Source organism: Sciurus carolinensis, chromosome 12, assembly GCF_902686445.1.
Source record: "Sciurus carolinensis chromosome 12, mSciCar1.2, whole genome shotgun sequence".
In the NCBI taxonomy this organism is placed as follows: Eukaryota; Metazoa; Chordata; class Mammalia; order Rodentia; family Sciuridae; genus Sciurus; species Sciurus carolinensis.
In genome coordinates, this window is record NC_062224.1 from 3588498 (window position 1) to 3602502 (window position 14005).

The 14005-nt window shown below is 50.1% G+C and overlaps 1 protein-coding gene across 4 annotated transcripts in view; it reads right to left on the bottom strand.

Annotated features, from left to right (window-relative positions):
• The window catches only part of B3galnt2 (beta-1,3-N-acetylgalactosaminyltransferase 2), a 46694-nt gene extending 33636 nt beyond the window's left edge, over positions 1-13058 (bottom strand). For 2 of the 4 annotated variants that reach the window (XM_047520603.1, XM_047520602.1), the window contains exons 1-3: positions 12826-13053; positions 5876-6023; positions 1989-2089 (exon numbers count right to left, since the gene is read on the bottom strand). In XM_047520603.1, the coding sequence (XP_047376559.1) occupies positions 1989-2089; positions 5876-6023; positions 12826-12937 (361 nt within the window). In that variant the 5' untranslated portion in view covers positions 12938-13053. Of the gene's footprint in view, positions 1-1988; positions 2090-5875; positions 6024-12825 lie in introns of all 4 variants that reach the window. The other 2 variants (XR_007104323.1, XM_047520601.1) reach the window with 2 other exon arrangements.
• Positions 13059-14005: the final 947 nt, after the last annotated feature.

Genomic DNA, 14005 nt, shown 5'->3' on the forward strand with positions numbered 1-14005 from the left:
ATACAGCCAGCAATCAGAATTTTCTCTTTCCTACATGCAAGAAACAAAGGATACAAAAAGTAGAAGCATACAAAAAGTAGAACAGGTCAAACAGTCTTAGGAATTTTCTATCTTAGCATGTCTTGCACTCAAGCTACGTGGACACAGGAAATTCTGTTGCTTTTATTAATCACATCATAGTATCATCATTAATCCCTCACGTCCTTTTAGGCACTGAAATAACCGTAAATGCTTCCAGGGTAGTCAAAAAGATAAAATTAGATTTGTATTAATTTAGATTTTATATAGTTAAAAAAATTTGTGACCCATGTATCATATGCATTGAAATTTTCTACTAATGCCAAGGTCCACTCCTTTGCTGTTGGTAACAGCTCTTAAGAATGGAAGTTCCAGTTAGTTTAAGGTAAGGGTTTTCTCTGGTTGTGTTTGCTTTTGGTTTTCAGTGGTAACTTGCCATAGGACAATGCAACATTTTATGGAGTTCAAGACCCTTTGGGCTTCCAGTGAAAGCTAAAGGACTCCTCCCCAGAAGAACGCAATTACAACATTCTGCTTACAACAGTAATATTAATTAATGTTAATTCATTAGACATCCTAAGTAAGAAACTCCGCTTTATAACAGACCCAAATACACAGCCCAATTTATTTAAAAAGCTAAAACCCAACCTCATAAAAAGGCAGGCTCTTTAAAATAAAACAATACAGAGAGCCACCTATGTTGTGACTGTCCCAGGCACAAACCCCCCCATGGGGTTGGCGAGTCCTGCTTCCACCTCCCAGGATCCCTTCCAGACACTTCAGCGGCCTGTCCACCTCTCGGCCCCCATGAGGCAGCTCTTCTTGTCCCTGTTTACAGGGGTGAAAGGAAGGCATGGAAGGCCACAGAGCCAGAGCAGGGCAGGTCCGGCTGCAGGGCACACCTTACCAGTACACTAGCACTGCCTCTCAAAGCGAGGTTCAGGTAACTACAAAGGCCGGACAAACTTCAAATACCAGAAGTGGTACTCAGCACACTGAATACTGGGTAAAGTTCAACCTCCCTTGGAGTCACAGCCCAACATAACAGGAAGTGCTAATAAACAAACAAACATAATAGGAAGTGCTGAAAAGGGTTAGCAATGTCCTAAAATTGGTTCTTTGGTGACACAGAAAACCTAACTAACATCAGCTTTCCTCATCCTCACCAGAAACCCGGCAAATTGTGTGTGTGGGGGTGGGGGGGCGGGTTACTGGGGGTCAAACCCAGTGCCTCTGACCCTCTAGGCAAGTGCTCTACTACTGGGCTACTCCATCCCAACCCTTTTTATTTTGAGACAGGGTCTTACTAAGTTGCTGTGATTGGCTTCAAACTGTGATCCTCCTGTCTCAGCCTCCCAAACACCTGGGATTACAGGCATGTGCCACCATACTGGGCGCCCACACATTTTTAATTCTGAGAAATAAAAAACACTACTTGCATTTTAAAAATTTATGATTCCTTTTGTAGAAGCTTAGGCAATGATTCTAAGAGAAAGTTGATTTACAATATTTGTATCAAGACTGTTATAAATCAACTGGTGAAATCAGCAGTTTCCAAAGTTCAAAATTCAGTAATTCATGATTTATCTAAGCATAAAGAATTTCTATATGCATCTGAATATCACAGAATTTTAGGATCCTAAAATTCTGTATCTGTCAAGAAGCTCTACAGATGCCTTGAGTAATTAGTCGCTGTGTCAAGAAGGAAGAAACACAATTTTTTAAAAAAGCATTTAAGTTGTTGATGAACCTTTATTTTATTTATTTATTTATATGTGGTGCTGAGAATGGAACCCAGTGCCTCACACATGCTAGGCAAGCACCCTATCACTGAGCCACAACCCTGGCCCCCAAAAACACAAATTCTGATGACAAACATGTAGTCTGTTAAAAACAGACTTCATGCCTCTCAACTGGGAGACGACTGGACTCGGCGTCAGAGCTGTCAGTGCAGCTGGGGGGCAGCCCACCTGGGTTGGAGATGTTGAGCAGTCTGCAGGAGTAGGGGTCCTCTCGGTCCTCCACAGGCACGGCACAGCCCCGGGCGCCTATGATGAACTTCACAAGCACGCTGAGGGACACGTGGGCATGGACACGTCATTGACCTTCGCCACACCCGCACCCACCTCCTCACCACTCAAGGCTTTCACTCTGAGATGCAGTGTTCACGAGGACCAATGCCTGCCGGCGGTCTTCCAGTCAGCAAAACGGGGAACAGGCAATCTGCATGTCGCCCACCGCCGCGCGGGCCGAGCGGGCCTCTGCTGCAAGGCCGCACCAGCAGCAGGCAGGAGTGTCTGGCCCGCTGCAGCAAATGCACAAGCGCTGCGAGAGCAAAGCACCCTAGAGGCAGTTTCTCAGAAACCACTGAGGCCGCAGAGTCCTCCTCTGCTTTCTTCTGTTCCCGCAGGCACTCCCGTTGCTCCAGATCAGTCTACCCCAAGGGAGGCTCCCACCTCTCTGCGACCTCCTCCGCCAGGAACACCACTCAGACGACAAAGAATGGCGCGGTGCCCTCGGATCTCTTCGCACTCTGCCCTCCTTCCACTCCCTCTCCCTGACAGTGTCGTTCACCCCAGGGACGACTCTGAAGCTGGTCTCTAGTTCAGACATGGCCTCTAACAATTTGCCAGCCACCTTCGCCTGCACACCCCCTGGCAGGTGTGTCCTACCCTGCCAGGGCCACTCTCACAGGAACGCTGTGAGATGACTATGAAGCACGGCCTTTATTAAAAATCAGAACTACACCTACCACTAAATACATCACAAACAAGGAAATGCGCAGATTCACCGTTCTCTGATTTTACTCTATTTTACTATTCTCTGTGTGCTTGAGGTTATTTGTCTCTGCAGCTGTATGATAGAGAGATGAGGCAAGGTTTACTAGCATCTTTCTCCCATTCTGCATTCAGCAATGTCACATTAGTGGTGTGCAATTTCCTTGGTGGGAATACTTACACCCTGGAATCTGGCAGAAGCACAAAGAAGGGCTGGACACATTGCTGTCTTGACTGTCTCCATTCAACAAAGTATGGAAAAATGTTAATAATGCAATTACATGTAATGTGATGCACCCATAGCCGTTACTGCGATGGTTCCCCAAATTAAGGAAACATCCTCCAGTGTTCAAGAGTACGATCCAATTTAGCCAAATCATCGCTGACTTCATTGTCTGACAGTCAAGTTCTGACATATTTTTTTTTGACACTAGGGATTGAACCCAGGTGTGCTTAACGATTAAGCCACAACTGCAGTCCTTTTTATTTTTTTACTTTGAGACAGGGTCTCACTAAGCTGCCTAGGGCCTCGCTAAGTTGCTGAGGCTGGGCTTGAACTTGCAATCCTCCTGCCTCTGCCTCCCATCTGCTGGGATTACAGATGTGTGCCACAGCACCCAGCAAAGTCTGACATATCTTTCAGTCTTACCCTTTAACATTCCTTTGTCAGTTGAAACCAAAAGTTGGCTAAGATACAAGAGTCAGGCAAACAACAAACCGACTGACTACGTGGAATTCACTCGGCGTACTGTGCCTTCTGTCACGGATGAAGTGTCGTACCTCCTCGCCGTTACGTTTATCATGAACCCACATGTGCACAGAAGCCCTTCCTTCCAGACAGCCAGGCAGTGTGCCTTCTCAGCACACCACCGAGCCTCCTGCCCCTGCGAGCTGCTCTTCTCACTTGGCACCTCGACAAGAGCTCACAGTCACCTTAGTCCCTCCTTCCCCAACCAGGTCACCACTTAAGTGGGCCCGCAGCAGCCCTGGCTGAACAGGCCCAGCTCCCTCGACCTCCACACGCCGGCAGCTTGCTCTGGTTGCTGCCCGCTCCCCCAGGCACAGCCCCTCCCCGCTTTGCCTCATGCGACCTCAGTCCCTCCTTCCTCCCCTGCCTTTCTAACACTGGCCCTCATCAGTCCCTTGGCCCCCAAACACCCCAGGCTGTCTTAAACCTATTTATAGTTCCTGGCGAAACTACCTCATCCAGTTCCCTCCAAGCTGCGAACCCTCCAAAAGCCAGGGCTATCCTGTGTCTGCATTTGTGTTCTGCGACAGAGCATGACCTGCGTACGAAGGACACCTACAAACAGGTGAGATCGACAAATGGTGTAAAGGCCCAGAACTGGGGAAGGGCCTCACAGTGTCTAGTGCTGTGTCTGGCTCCCAGGGAAAGGCAAGGCAGGAAAGCGCGCCATGACCCCGGAAACACTCCCTCCACGAAGGCCACGCGGGCAGACCCCGCACACAGCTGGCCAGCACTGGAACAGAGCCTGACGCCCACAGACACCCTGAGTCACTGCGTGTATCGACCAGGTCTTCTCTTCCAGCTGTCTTAAATGCTCTTACTAAACTCATGTGATCATTCCCAGCAAGGTGCCTTTAGCTGGTACCTATTTGTATACAGACAGCCCATCGCTTTCATAAAACAAACCAAGCTTACTAAATCTAGAGCAAGAACTGCTGTGAAGGTAGATAAATTGCTGGTGAACGTCTGAATGGCGATTCCATTTATCACATGTAGCTCTGAGGGTCGCGCATCTCACTCCAGGCCACGCAGTGAAGACACAGAGGCTGTCCTCATGGAAGTGGGGAGACCAAGGATGCCTAAGTGGACATCTAAACACAAAGCGTGCCAGCAAGTGGAGCGGGCAGCACAGCCCAAGGAGGGCAGAGGCGGCGGGGCAGGAACGGGCGCCGCCCCTGTGCACGGGAGGACAGTTAGTGGAACCGTGGTCTCGGCAGGGACGCAGGGGTACAGCCTGAGAGGAGCAGAGTGCACCTCAGTAGCAGCACAGGGGAAGAGAGGCAGGTAAGGTCAGGCCTCTGCAGACACAGAAGGCAGGGAGGGGAATGAACAGCCATCATCTGACTGATTTTAAAAGGATCACTCTGGCTGCTGTTCGGAAAATAAAAAGTACAGGGCCAAAGGTAAAAGCAAGAAATTCCCCTCAGGCTCCTGCATGATGCAGGTGAGGGTGATCAAGACCCAGATGAGGAGGGCGGGCGAAGGCAGAGGAGCCCAATTCCAGATCTGACCTAACGCAGCACCAAGGGACCCTGAGGGACTGGATGTGGCACATGGAAGCGAGGCCACAGTGACCCTGGGTTTTGGTCTGAGCAGCTGGTAGGAGTCCCTGTTTTCCGAGATGGGAAGCCTGCAGGAAGTGCATGCCCTGGAGGTGGACCTGAAAGCGGTGACAAGGCTGAGGCCTCTGGTGGCTGGGTAACAGTTCCACTGTCACTGTGATCATGCGCTAAAAAAACCTGGCTTGAAAACAGTGAATGCTGCCGTGAGGACAGGGAATCTCCAAATGTTCACTGCCAGTGACAAGAAACTCACAGCTGCAACTCACCTGCGCTGCTACTCAAAAGCGCCAGCTCAGCCCTCCCCAGAGGCCCTCTCTGCTCATGGCCCGAGTGTCTGCGCATCACTGGGAGCCCAGCGTCTAAGCTTCCCTTCACCAGCCCCTCACTAGGTGGAGAACAGACAGAGGCCCTGAGCTCCTAACCAAAGGCTGAGCCACCCCCGGCAGCAGGAGGCACGAGCACAGCGCACACTACACCCCAGTCGACACCTCTGGGAAGTTGGTGAAAGGACTCTGGGGTGGAAACGTTTAGGGATTGCTAGACTAGGTCAAAGCAAAAAAGAAATCACACTCCATGCCTACAAATATTCAGCCTGGAACCAAAGAGCCACTGGCTTCGAACTGGTCAAATCTACTTCGGGGGCCCAACAATGGGTAAGAAAAGCTGCTTCTCCCAGGAAGAGAGGCCTCATTTCTGAATCAGCACCTCTGGTGCTTCAGAACAGGGCGCTGAGCGCTGTCGGAGCAGGTGAGGAGCTGCAGAACACTTACCGCGCGCTCAGGGCTGGGTGCTGCAGCGAGTGCTTCAGCCAGGTGTTTCTGATCACATCCCGAAGCTCACGGTTACCGCGAGCTGACAACACGCCCACCACCACATCGTAGTGACTCGATTTCCACTGAGGAAAGAAGGCTGAGTGATCTACAAATAAGCAACAAGAAACCAGAAATAAGTCACGTCTCAATCACTGTTAGCTCAATGTATGTCACGAGAAGTTTATTATAAATGAAGTATCTTTGGGTATGCGGTAAATACAAAGAAAAAAATGTCTTTAATCACCCACAAACCCTCATCCAGAGATAAGGACTACTTCTAGTTCTTGACTTCCACATGTGTGTATCCACGCTCATGCAAGCATGTGAGTTTCTCAAAATGGGTAAAATGTTTATGGTAAGAATCAGTTTTAAAAGGCAATGTGTCACTGGGCGTGGTGGCTCAGGCAGGAGGATCTCGAGTTCAAAGTCAGCCTCAGCAATGGCGAGGCACTAAGCAACTCAGTGAGACTCTTCTCTAAATAAAATACAAAAACGGGCTGGGGATGTGGCTCAGTGGTCAAGTGTCCCTGAGTTCAATCCCCAATACCAAAAAAAAAAGGCAATGGGTTACAAACACTAGGCAACAAGTCCATTATGCCACAGAATCCTGGTTCTGCCACAAACTAGCTGAAAGTTATTTAACTTCTTGAGTCTCAGTTTCCTAGACTACAAAATGGGTATAACAATACTTCCCAAGGTCCTGGCTTGTTCCAGGCACAGAAAAGGCCCCCAACAGCAACACCAGAAGGAAGGTGCTCCGGCAGGCATGGTCCTACACGCGGTTATTAAGTTCACCGGGTGAAGTCGAGGGACTGCCATGCTGGAACGGGTCCAGACCCTTACTGACGTCGATGGAATCCAGCTGGCAAAACTTCCATCACATATACGTTATTCTAAAGAAAGAAGGAGCTGGGGTGTGGCCCAGAGGCAGAGCGCTTGCCCAGCATGTGCAAGACCCCAGGCTGGAGCCTCTGCACTTCGAGAAAAGCAAAAAGGAGGGCGAGCAACATTTTTAGCTAAAAAATAAAGATCATGAAACAAGTCATAAACGGTTCATTTTTCACTGTCAGTTCTACGGGGCAGTTCACTGCAATCGCTAAAACTTGTCCTTAGAAAGAGGGAAGCACGCCCTGACCTTGTTTTTCACTGCGAGCTTTAAGGTCGACGAGAGCTACTAGTTTACACAGCTCTGATGGCGATCTACTTCACCTTTCTCCAGTGCTGGAACTGACCCAGAATATCTGCAAAAATAAATTATGAGCCAGGGATCTTCACTACACTAAGTGCAGTGCTTTTATATGCCACAGATTCAGGTTCTCAGTCTAAAACACAACAAAAAACCATGCTGATGCTTTTTCAAAGGCTCAACTAAAAATGTTAAGGCTGCTACATTATTACAATAGGAATACAGGAATTGTCATGTACATATCTAATTATCCACATAAGATCATACATAACATATATTTTAAAAAGACTTCAATTCTAAAAGGAACAGATAGTTATTACACTTGTACCAAAATTGATTTTTTTTATAAATACAGAAATTATCTTTAAAACAAACCCAAACTTTCATGGATCAAGTTTACTAGCATTCATATTCACTGAACACCTGATATGTGACAATGATTATATACAGAATGTCACTTAATGCTCAACCCAGTTGGTAGGCTCATGCTGACAAAATGAGGAAGTGAGGAAGCAGGTTTAGAGAATTCAGAAAGTGCCCTAAGTCACTAGCCAGTCAGGCCAGGCTGACACTTGCTCCGAGGCGACCCGACTCCAGGCCTCGTTTCTGTTCTGTTCTGTGGCTACACAGTCCCACGCAATTTATTTGATCTTCTTATGCACAACACTAGAGAAAAAGGGGAGTCAGTGATGAGCAGAACACTGAGCATGCTGGTTGACACATTATTATTTTTTTTTTTAGTTCGTGGCCCAGAAACACTTTTTTCTCAGATGTATAACACCACCACAGAATGCACCTACTGCTGGAAGTAAATAAATCTGAGCTTGGAGGACTGAAATGCATAGGTAAAAATGAGGAGAGGAGTACCACCCCTTCACAGAGAGGCAATAACAGGAAGGACCTTCTAGTGACAGGAGGGAGGCAAATGCCATCACCAGCCAAGTCAGACATGGATTCCACAGCCGACATGCTGTCTGACCTCAGCAAGAAGCTATTTAAATCCCTGCCTCAGTTTCCATTTTCCTTCCAGTACTGGAGAAATCCAGGGCATTCTACCACTGAGCTACACCCCCAACACTTTTTATTTTAAGACAATCTCAGTAAGATGCCCAAGCTGGCCTTGAACTTGTGATCCTCCTGCCTCAGCCTCCCTTGTTCCTGAGATAGTAGGTATGTGCCACCAGGCTCAGCTGTGCCTTGGTCTCTTGTTAAGAGAACACTTGAACAAAAAAGTATTTAGATGCTCTAGTTCAGTCTTTCAAAACATCTTCTCAAAAGATTTAAAGCTGTAGAAGGGTAAAAATTACACTTAGCCTAAATGTCCCATTTAATCTGATGCCATCAGACAATAAGGGTGCTTCACAAAAGCAAAATCTCAAATAACTGAAATAGCCTTCTGAATGCCAAACAGCTATGACCTTAGTTTTGATGGTAATCAAAAAAATGTAGTCTTTCAAGACAGTGTCTTGTTAAATTGCTGAGGTTCTAAGTTACTGAGGCTAGCCTCCATCTTGTGATTCTGCTGCCTCAGCCTACGAGTCGCTAGGATTACAGGCGTGTGCCACCATACCCAGCTAACCTGTTCTTAACGACTCAAAGTCTTCATGAAAAATGCCTCACATTCATCACAGTCTCAGCATTAATTCCAGCCGCTGCCTCGGTGGTAGTTTTCACTTAGCAAGTACGAAGGTACACGAACTTTTCTCCCTGATTTCTCCATATTACTTCCAGACAAGCTTTTTCTAAAAATAAGTAAATAAACACATTCCAAGAGAAACACGTGGCATGTGAAAACCCCATGGGACTATGGCTGTAAACTACTTTTTGCTCCCACTCCACCTCTGCCATCCTCAGTCCGCCTGCTTCTCCTCAAGAGCTCTGCTCCGCGCCTTTCCCACTCCCGCAGAGGACGAATGAGGGCACATTCTGGTCTTTTAGAGATTTACGGAAGTCAGACTTCAGAAGAGTGGGCCTCTCCGACCCCAGGCCATCAACAGCGGGACAGACTCGAGTGTTACAAGGTCTACGCCCCAAGTGGGTGCTTCAGGAGCACGCGGCAGGACTGGGCGGCCGCGGTGCCCTCTGCCAATCCCTCACCACGCTCCCTCCAACCTGTTCTGCGCACCAAGTCTGACTCTGGTGCCTGAAACGGAGGAAGAAAATGAAAACTAAGAAAGAAATACAAGACGAGAGGACATAAGGATCATTCACAAAAGAAGGCAAACATCCAGCCATGGAAAACATCTTCAGCTCCACTAGGCATCAAGTCTGAAACAGCACTTTTCCTCTACCAACTGACGATCGTCTTCAGTGACAAGAACTAAAGGAGGGCAGGGACTTCCAGGAGACGGACGCTCTCCTTCATTGCTGTGGCAGCGTCATCTGGTGCTGCTCCTGCTGGACACTCTGGCAACAGGTGGACACCGTGGAATGGATAATGACCTTTGTCCAGCAACTCCAGCCTGAACACGCCAGACACAGCCACTGGGCAAAAACCCACTCACCACGGCCACTCGGTAGCCCACGAGGGCACAAGCAAGGAACCCGTCAAACAAACCATGGTGTAGCGAGGGCAATACCACAGACAGTGAAATCATCGGCGGCAACAGACACTGTCCTACATCCTGTTAAAAGAAGCAGGCTGCGAAGACTAGGCACACACTGTGTGGTTCCACTTGTGTACAGCACAAAAGCAGTCAAAGTTCTGCCCTCAGGCCAGGGTGGTGGCTTGCTCCCGGCAGGGACGGAGGAGAGCAGCAAGGGAGCTTCAGCGTGTCTCCTTAAAATCTGAGCAATTAGCTGGGGATTTTGAACTTGTGCAAATAAATTAAGCTGCACAGATACACGCCATGAAAAGAATGCATATTCTATATCAATGACATTTAAGTATATTAAATAATTTCCCCCAAACATGTCTCAGATGTAAGTGCTTTCAAAAATGGTCTAGATTATTTTTCTTTCTGTATAAAAATTAATTTTTTCTACAAAGAACTTGTTTCACTTTTATAAGAAACAATTTTAAATCATAAAGTCACTGTGGCATGCAAGCAGATGACCTAAAATGCAAAAGTCATTCATCCCCTCCCCGTTTTATTCCCTTGATTCATTCATTCAGATTACTGAGCTTCTCCTGTGTTTCCTGTGTTTAAATGCGCAGACAGCAGCAAGCAAGTTCTTCGCAACATCAGGAATAATGCGCAGCCCCAGGGACGCTCCCCAGGGGTACTGACCATTTCTGTAATATATTATGAAAGCCTAGCTACCTGCTAGGCTCTGCACCAAGTGCACATCCAAAAACCCAGCAGCGTCTAAGCCAGGTTGACCTCAAAGCGATTGTTCAACATAAGCTCAAGGAACCCAAAAAACCAAAATTCCACTCTCACATGCATGTTCCGGGACGACATCAACCACCAAACGTGGAAATCCTGAAAATGAGGAATACACACAGGCTTCTCCCAGGCCTACTGAGAAGGACAGTTACCACGTACGCGACCACAGCGTGCTCTTGCCAACCTCCAAGTTACCTTCCCAGACAGCGTGCAGGCACGGACTTCTGCCACCACATGCACCCTACCACTCCCTCTCAAAGTCAACCACTTTAGAAACAAACTGAAGCCCAGAGATAAAACTGGCACACAGCATACAGGGATAACTGTAGAAGAACTAGGCCAGGGCAAACCTGCAGAGCAAGCTCAACTGGTTTCTGACCTACTTGCCCTAGGTCTCCCCAGACTTCTGAGCACACCACAGCTCAGCATAACACCTGGCACCCCAAGTGCACCCTCGGGGAAAGTGTTCCTTTCCTTTCCTTGGGTTTCCTCCTTTCCAAACAGCCTACACAGGGAAGCACTTTCCCGCCCCCCCCCCTTTTAAATCACATCATTTTTCTAAATTAATTGTTAATTCCTACTAAGGCATTACCCAAAACCAGTACGCTGCGACCAGGAGCACCTTCCCCTACAGGCCTGGTCTGACGGCCTCTCCATGAGCCCGCTGGCCCCTCCAGGAGCCCTGACTGCACAAGGAGGCCTGCTTCCCAGCAGGTCCCGCTTTCAAGGCAAGGCCCCAGAGCACAGATCCTGCCGCGACACAACTCACTTCACTTGGGTCCCTGCTCAACCGCCCCTCTTCAGAGTGGCCTTCAGTGACTTCCTGCTGAAACATACTTGTCACTGTCCCCTGACACTTATAACTATTTTCTTATGCTCTGTCTTCCTGTCTAATTAGTAAATGCACAAGGGCAGGCCCTTTATCTTGATTACCGCTGAATTCCACACCTACAAGAGGAGCTGGCAATGTGTGCTAAGCCAACTGCCAGCTAGAGGGACTTCCTTAATATTCAGGGGAGGTAAATCACCCTTCCAGAAAATACTGTCTTGACTTAGTGGGATCGAAGGTGGACAAAGAGGCAGAAGAGAGAAAGAAGTAAATCTTAATATGCTAACTCATGGGAAGAATATTTAGCAAAACCTTGGGGTTTTCTCTCTCTGTTTAAAGAGTAGGATCAAAATGCAAAAATGCCCACATGTTTTAGTTCAAACATGGTGACTGCACAACAGGGAAGGCAGTTCTGGGAAATCTTGGCAATCACAGTCCCTATACTGTTTTCAGTTTTGAAAGTGCTTACGGGGGAAAAAAGGTGAGAGTCTGTCAGGTTTTAGATTAAAACAGCCTATTAAATATCCACTCAAAGTCAGAGTTAATTTCTTTTTTTAAAAATATCTTTTTAGTTGTAGATGGACACAATACCTTTATTTATTTATGTGTGGGGCTGAGGACTGAACCCAGTGCCTCACGAATGCTAGGCAAGCGTTCCACTACTGAGCCACAAATTCAGCCCCTCGGAGTTAATTTCTATAACCAGTATTGGTCTTCTCACTCATTGCCCTGTCCCTTTCCACAGTTTTCTTAATCTAGCCTGGCCTAACAGGGTGACAGACACCTGCCACACACCAAGCAAACAGGAAACACCTGTCTCAAACTAAGAAACTGCAGGCCCACTGAGACTGAACTGGAAGGAAGGTGTTTGTTTTACTGAACCCCCAAGACTGTTAAGGTCATAAATCTCTTAAGGGTGCTCTGCAAGTAGATTTCAGTAGGACTCACTGATTAAAAAGGAAGCCCATAAAACACAAACCCAACAGATGTTACCAAGCCTTTCAAAGGTATGGCACTTTCTTAGCTCGGTCTAGAAAACAACAAAACCCAACTTGTGAGCAGGTCAACAGCACTGTGAAACTGCACCTCCGTCAAACCATTTAAGTAATATTTCATTCTATTCAGGTCACATAAGGAGCCTTTTCTAAAGTCGGTGGTCTGTCAAATAGGAAATAAGTCAAGGCTCGGAGCCATCTGCCAAAACGGCAAATATTTCAGTTTTTAAAACTTTCTGATTGAAAAAAAAAAAAAGAACCAGCTGCTGGAGGAGAGGAGGTAAGAAAACAATCCCAACGTGTTGAGTCTTTAAAATAGCGTCTTTCTGGCTCTCCTCACCCGCCCTCGGGCAAGCCCTTAGAGGACCCAAGGCGGGGAGGCCGAGCCCCGCGGGCTGGACCGCGAGCCGCGAGCCGCGCCCCGTCCCCGCGCCCCGCCGCCGCCCCGCCGCCGCCCCGCGCAGCGCGCCCACCCCGCGGGCTCCCGTCCGGCCTGCGCGCCTGCAGGCCCGGCCCCGGGGCCCGGCTCCGCCGCAGGTCCGCCCGGCCCGCCCGGCCCCGCGCCTCACCTGCCGCGCCGGCCCCGGGGGCGCGGGCGGGCGGCGCGGAGCGCAGCCGCAGCCAGAGGTGCAGCGCGGCCCCGAGCACGCACGGGCACAGCAGCACCAGCCAGTTGCGCATTGGCCGCCCGCGCCGGCTCCGCGCGCCCCGGCCCGCGGCGAGGCCCCGCCAGCGCCCGGCCCCGCGGCCGACTCGGCCCGCGCCGCGTCTGCCTCCGAGCGGGCGGCGGCCTCGGCGCCCAGGCCCCGCCCCGCCCCGCCCCGCGCGCCGGCCCCGGGCTGGAGTCCCGCGCGGGCCGCAGGCAGGGGGCGCGCCCGGGGCCCCGCGCCCCGGAAACCGCCGCTCCCAGGGCCCCGCGCGCCCGGCGCATGCGCACGCCGCCGCGGGCCGGGGCGCGGGGGGCTCGGGGGGCGCGGGGCGCGGGGGCCGCGAGGCTGCGGGCTCTGCCTCAGGGATCGCAGGGCGGGGACCCCTGGCCGGCCGAGCCCCGCGCAGGAGAGCCGGGGGGCTGGGGGCGCCCGCACCGCGCGGAGTCCGGCGGCCTCCCCAGCAGGCCTCCGCGCGGACCAACGGGAGTCTCGCTGCGCGGCCTTGTAGTTTCTGCAGAGCAGGCCTCTTGCAGCCACTTCGTAGTGGATCCTTCTTCAACACCGTCGCACTGTGCTTTACTTTAACGGCTATTTGATGTAATGGTCGTAGCAAAGCGGTCAGTCTAGGGCGTTTGTCTACTGCTTGTACTTAACTCGTGAGGCCAGAAACATTTTTTTTCTTTTGAACGGGATTTGTGTACTTTTTAGTCGTCTCTTACAAACCCAAACCTCCTAGGACAGCCGTCGTCCTTTGCTGTCTCAGTTTCCGTAGGTCAGGAATTGGGAGCTAAGTCCCGGTTCAGGGTCTCATGAAGTCCTAGGCAGATGTCAGCGGGCGCCGGTCACCGAAGGACGGGCAGTGGCCGCAGAGCCGCGTCCTGGGTGACTGACTCGCGGCGGGCGCCTGCGGTGCGAACCCGTGGAAGAGGTGGCGCCTGCCTCAGCCTGTTGATCGCACACAGCATCCCTGATTCACTGAGGAGCGAATACCAAGGGGCCAGGATTACTGGGCGCCATCTCAGAGGCTGGCTGCTCGGGTATGGGATGCAATTTGAGCAGGACTGCTGTTTCTGGACAGTTTTCCTGAAGACAGAAAGGA